Source organism: Pteropus alecto, unplaced genomic scaffold, assembly GCF_000325575.1.
Source record: "Pteropus alecto unplaced genomic scaffold, ASM32557v1 scaffold313, whole genome shotgun sequence".
NCBI classification, from domain to species: domain Eukaryota; kingdom Metazoa; phylum Chordata; class Mammalia; order Chiroptera; family Pteropodidae; genus Pteropus; species Pteropus alecto.
In genome coordinates, this window is record NW_006434832.1 from 401,496 (window position 1) to 407,698 (window position 6,203).

At 57.3% G+C, this 6,203-nt stretch overlaps 1 protein-coding gene across 1 annotated transcript in view; it reads left to right on the forward strand.

Moving 5' to 3' along the window:
- The first annotated feature begins 2,826 nt into the window (after positions 1–2,826).
- Positions 2,827–6,203, forward strand: part of NAGS (N-acetylglutamate synthase) — a 5,615-nt gene continuing 2,238 nt past the window's right edge. The window contains exons 1-6 of the mRNA XM_006910098.2: positions 2,827–3,252; positions 3,827–4,101; positions 4,210–4,423; positions 4,688–4,868; positions 5,442–5,613; positions 5,711–5,893. Coding sequence (XP_006910160.1) covers positions 2,827–3,252; positions 3,827–4,101; positions 4,210–4,423; positions 4,688–4,868; positions 5,442–5,613; positions 5,711–5,893 — 1,451 coding nt within the window. The remainder of the gene's footprint in view (positions 3,253–3,826; positions 4,102–4,209; positions 4,424–4,687; positions 4,869–5,441; positions 5,614–5,710; positions 5,894–6,203) is intronic.

A 6,203-nucleotide genomic window follows, 5' to 3' on the forward strand; every position in this document is an offset into this window, starting at 1 on the left:
GTTGACTGGAAAGGCCTTTGTACACTCCCATTTGTCACACCCTCCAGGTCCATCTCTGAGACAGCACCCATTGGGCTCCACCTCTTCACAGATGAAAAGACCACCTTGGGGCTGTCTGGGCAGTCCTAGGTCCAACACCACAAACATGATTCCACAGACCCCACAAACCAAAGCCAGACTTCCCTTTCCACGGGCTTTACTTCTTTCTGTCTTCTCCTCATTCATTCATTTTACTAAACATCTCTCACATGACAAATACCAATCTGGTATGTGAATGAGTGTGGCCATGTGCCTCTATATGTGGGTAAATGGATATGGTCTCAAAGGGGTGTGTCTGCTTCTAATTGTGAGAAGCCAGGAGCCTGATTCTGGACACAGGGACAACAGGCTTTGCTCTGAAAAGCAAAACGAAACAACACCCAGCTTCAGAGGGGAAAAAAGAAAATTAGAGTAGAACCAGAGGCCAAAAATAATACTGTAGGCCTTCAGTTCAGAGGGCCTGGGGTAGGGTCAGGTAGGGGTGTTGACCCCAAACACCCACACTCATTTCCTCCAGAAAGCAGGACCAGTTCCTCGACCAGAGGCTGGCCTTCCCCAGGGAGAGAAAATGGAGACAAAGTAGCCCCAGGGTCACTGGCTGGGCCTGCAGTTAATCATCTACTTGGGGTATCCCTGTGCCCCATTGGACGCCTGGGGCCACAGCCCTCTGGACTGAAGCCCAAAGGAGTGAGAAGCCACTCCCCAGCCAGTGTCCGCCCATGACCCAGGGGAAATGGGGCTGATGCTGTTGGCCCTCAGGAAGCCCCCAGTCTGAAGAGAGAGGCCATCCTTGCTTGCTCTCCCTGGGGGCCCCAAGTTGGCAGGAGACAGGACTCAGCCACAGCTGGGAGGAAGGACCTGGAAGGGACATACATTTGGATGGGAAGGAGTAAAGAGAGGCCAGTGCAGGGGTAGACCCAGAACAGCAAAGGGAGAGGAAGACTGAGGAAGAATCCTGAGTGCAGATGGGCAGAGGAAGGTGGACGCTGATGAGAGGTTCAGATACAGACAGAGCCTTGGAGGGGAAGCAACTCTGAGATTGGGGGCTCTGAGGGCAGAGGGGAGGAAGACGATTGTGCCTCAGGGGCTAGGACCACTTCCTGTGGTGGATTCTGGGAAGTGTATGTGTATGTGTTGGGGGGTGGGAGGGACTGGCAGCAGTAAAGTGGGAAGAGAAAAAAGGCCCTGAAGGTGACCCCACAGGGTAGGGGGTATAGACTCTCCATGCGATTGCCTCACTCCCTGTTAGAATCCAGGATTTCTAAATAGGAAAGTGGAAAAGTTAATGGAGGTCACAAAGATCAGCTCCCCCTCCCCCTGCCAGGAGTCCTCTGTCTGGGAGTGGGCATGTTCATGGATGTACCTGTATGTGTGTGCCGGTAGGGGAACTCCAGAAGGGCTTGGTGCACTTACCCAGCATCCTCTGGGATATTCAGGAGAGAAGAAGCCCAAGCCATTGATCCCCATTCAGGCAGAGTCCCAGGAGCCTAGCCTGGGTAGTACAGAGCTACACATAAGGAAGGAATGAGCCTGGAGTGGAAACTTAGGATGCCTAGTGTCTGGCCTTGACACTAAAGCTGTGTGACCTTGGTCAAGACATCACCCCTCTACAGTTTGTTTCCTTCTCTGTAACAATGGAGGTGGGGAGAGACTCCATTGATCAGAGCATACCTAGTGTAAGATGTGTACAACTGCAGAGCCTTTAGGCAGCAAAAGGATACAGTAATAAGTAACGTTGAGTCACATCTTGTGAAAGTTTCCAAATCCTTTTTAAATCTTGCTTCAGAACATGGATCCACATCAGAAATGCTTTGCTTCAAAGACCAGCTCCACTGCTTATGAGCTGAGTGAACTTGGCACTCACATACTTCTGTGCCTCAGTTTCTTTATATGTAAAATGAGAATAATAATAATACACATCTTGGACTCATTGTGGGGATTAAAAGTTATTGTGAAGTGCTTTGCACAGTGCATGGCATTCTACATGTGTCAGCTATTATCAGCTATTTATTATGTCTACCAGCAGAAAGCCTCCCAGGGTGCTAGAGTATCTTTAACATCTGGCACTTGTTAATCTGTGTTACCAAGAGAGCAGGTAACACAATTCAGCTGGAATTTAATAACATTGTTTTGTTCTCACTTTATTCTTAAGATTTTTTTCGGTTTATGGTCAGCGATACTGGCATTCTAGTTAGAGTCCTGATATGGATACATTTTAAGTTTAAAAAGTTTAAAGAAAAATTTTAATAAGAATAAGGGATAATTTGAAGATATGACAAATTTCTTCTAGGTGGTACCCAGTAGCTGGAGTTTAACAAATCCTGGTAACTTCATGATTCCAGTCTTTGAGCTCAGACAACAGGGTAGAGCCATCCCTGCCCTGGCTCTCTCCTCTTACCCTAGTCAGATTCCCCTTTAATCGTCGAAGACCCCCCGCAGACCCCCAAAGCCATCCCTGGGTCCACGGAGCCCTTCCTGGAACGGGCCTTGGCAGCAGATTAAAGACTCTCGGCACCCTTTATCTTAGCCACGTGACCCTCGCTAGTGGGTTTCGGCCACTACACACCAGGGGCGGAGGATCCTGTGGGCCCCGCCCTCTGACCCGTGGTCTGACCCTCTTCAAACGCACCCAGAGGCGACTCCGCCCCCCTGCCGCGCCCCGCTCCAGCAGGTTCAGCTCCACCCCGCAGCAGGTTAAGAGCCCCCAGAGCCTGGAGCTCCGGACAGACGGTCACTCGTGTGTATGGGGGCGGGGGGGTAGGAGGGGGCCGAGAGGGTTTGGTTGTCATGGCGACCGCGCGGTTAGCCTGGGCCCTGCGGGCCACAGCTGCCGGCGGGAGGCTGCTCAGCCCCCGAGGGAATGCGGGCACCTGGAGGTTGAGTGGGAGCGCTCGGCAGCCAGCAGCGAGGGGCGCGAGCCCCGGCCGTTGGCTCAGCACTGCCTGGGCTCCCGTGCCGTCCACACTAGAGGCGGTCGTGGGCGCGGATGATGAAGTCCACTCGCCTGCAGCGGAGGAGTCATCGTGGACGCCGCTCCCCGCGCCTCCGGTGCCCCCCGAATCCGCTGAGGCCCCAGGCAGCCGCTCGCTGGTACAGCGGGACATCCAGGCCTTCTTGAACCAGTGCGGGGCCAGCCCCGGGGAGGCGCGCCACTGGCTCACGCAATTCCAAACCTGCCACCCCCCGCCAGACAAGCCCTTCGCTGTCATCGAGGTGAGCAGAGCCCGGCGCTGACCATGTCACAGCGAGGGATGGGGGTTGTGTGGCGACATGTCGCCAGTCATGGCAGGACCAACTGCAGACTCTTCAGACTCTGCGGATTGGAACCGGGAGCTCTACAGAGCCGGGACGGGTGCCGGGGACTGGGCGAGGCTTTGAACTCTTCCAAAAGCCTCGCGCTCAGCCGGAGTAGGAGCCTGAGGACGCTAACCCACCGAGTGTGATGCAGTGGAGAATGTCTCCCACCATGGGCGCAGTTACGGGTTCAGATGGCCAGTGGGGAACCTGGACTGGAGTCACCTGAGTCATCCCTCCCCCCAAGGTGTCCTAGAGTCCAAGGTCGCGGGGAGGAGCGGAGGGAGGAACACTAGTGTGAGATAAGGGGACGACAAGACCCAACAGGGCAAAGGGCGGAGCAGGTGGGTGCTGGTGGCAAGAAATGGGGCCTGACAGCTCCAGGGTAGGGTGGGGACACCAAGAGGGCCCTGTGGGCCAGCCTGTAGGATCAAGCCTGTGCAACAGGAGTCAGGGCCAGCACTGCGCCTCCTGAACGCCCATTCCTCCGCAGGTGGATGAGGAGGTGCTCAAGGGCCGGCTCAGTGTATCCAGCCTGGCCTTCGCCTTGGCCTTCCTGCAGCGCATGGACATGAAGCCTCTGGTGGTCCTGGGGCTGCCAGCTCCCACGGCTCCCTCAGGCTGTCTTTCCTTCTGGGAGGCCAAGGCACAACTTGCCCAGAGCTGCAAGGTGCTGGTGGATGCACTGAGGCACAACGCAGCCACCGCTGTTCCTTTTTTTGCGGGCGGATCGGTGCTGGGCGCAACTGAGCCAGCCCCCCATGCCAGGTTAGTGGCACCCCTGCTTGCCATGGCGTCCTCAGATTACACGGCCTGCGCCCGCCCTGCCCCAGATCAATGGAGGCGGCCCTCCGGAACACCACTTCTGGCCCACAGCTACGGCGGCGTCGTCTCGGTGGAGACCGACCTGCTACAGTGGTGCCTGGAGTCGGGCAGCATCCCCATCCTGTGCCCCATTGGGGAGACAACCGCGCGCCGCTCCGTGCTTCTCGACTCACTGGAGGTGACCGCGGCGCTGGCCAAGGAGCTGCAGCCCACCAAAATCATCTTCCTCAATACCACAGGCGGCCTGCGGGATAGCAGCCGCAAGGTGTGTCCCCTCATTTCAGGTCCCACTCTCCACGACTCTGGGCCTGGCTGAGCCCTTCTCTTGCACCCCTTGAACGCCCCCCTGACGGGCCCCAGAGCCACTCTTAAGCTAGGTGGGTGGGCAATGGAGTGTCAGGGACAGGTTCACCGTGGTGCCAAGATCTCACTCCTCCCTGGCCGAGGACTCCGGGAGGAGGTAAGGGTAAAAGGGTAAGCGAGGAGAGGTCCGTGGGGTGGGGTGGTCCATGGCCGGCTCCGGACGCAGGTCCTGAGCAATGTGAACCTGCCTGCTGATCTGGACCTGGTGACCAGCGCCGAGTGGGTGAGCACCAAAGAAAGGCAGCAGATTCAGCTCATCGTGGACTTGCTCAGCCGCCTGCCCCACCACTCCTCGGCCGCCATCACCACCGCCAGCACGCTGCTCACTGAGCTCTTCAGCAACAAGGGTGAGGGCCACGGGCCATACCGGGGTGGGGTGAAGAGAAGCGGCCTCCTCTCTGGTAAGGAGGCCGTAGGCGGACGCCACAGCAAAGGCTTCCTGCTCTCGCCGAACCTAGCGATGGTGAGCAAGGAGGTGGACCTGACTGGGCTGGAACTTGCGAGAAACCAGACAGCGGGACGTGACTTGGGGGTGTGTGGGAAGATCCATAGAAGGCGTGGCTTGGGGTCCGGAACCACGTGGAAAGGAGGGGGCTGAAAGAAGGGGGCGGGACCAGGGGCGGGGCGGGGCAGGACACGGTATCGTGGAGATAGGCGGGACTAGGAGAAGTAGGTGGGACTACAGTCTGCGGGCTGAATTTGAAGGACAAACTGCATGGAAAATGCATCTCCTTGAGTGAATATTACATTCAAAATCTATGCAGACCACGGAAAGCATTTCACTGGGGGAGATCTCCCAAAGAGGGTAATTGTTTCACCAGTCCCCGTCCTATCTGGTACCCCCACGAGGCCGGCCAAACTGAGGAGTGGATGGGACTTAGTTGTCAGGCTAAACCTTCCTCCTCCGTCCCACCCCCCAGGATCCGGGACCCTGTTCAAGAACGCAGAGAGGATGCTGCGAGTGCGCAGCCTGGACAGCCTGGACCAGGGCCGCCTGGTGAACCTAGTCAACACCAGCTTCGGCAAGAAGCTCCGCGACGACTATTTGGCCTCGCTGCGCCCACGGCTGCACTCTGTCTACGTCTCTGAGGGGTGAGCCTGCGGACCCCAGTGCGTAGGGACGAAGGGACAGAGCTGGGCAGCTTCGGGCCAAGGAGAAGTCCCAGACCGACTCTCCCTTCTGCACCAGGTACAACGCTGCAGCCATTCTGACCACGGAGCCCGTACTGGGGGGCACTCCATATCTGGACAAGTTTGTAGTGAGCTCCAGCCGCCAGGGCCAAGGCTCCGGTCAGATGCTGTGGGAGTGCCTGCGCCAGGACCTGCAGACGCTTTTCTGGCGCTCTCGAGTCACAAACCCCATCAATCCTTGGTAGGTCCCGCCCTCCCCATTCTCCCAGGGGTCCACGGCCAGGAAGGATGGGAACCCTCTTCTTTCACTAGCCAGTCCTTCCCCAGGGAAAAGCCTGGTCTAGTGTGGCCACACATTCCGCAGGGAGCAGACCACACAGGGAGCCTGAAATTCCCTCACAGGCAGATCACTTAACTCCACTCTGCCCTGTGACAGTGGATTCCTTGAAGGGAGTGACACCCCCAACTCTCCCAGGGTCCTGAGAAATCCTGACCTTATTCCAGGCACAGTTGCCAACTCTGACCCCAGGCCCACTGCACCATCAGCAGAA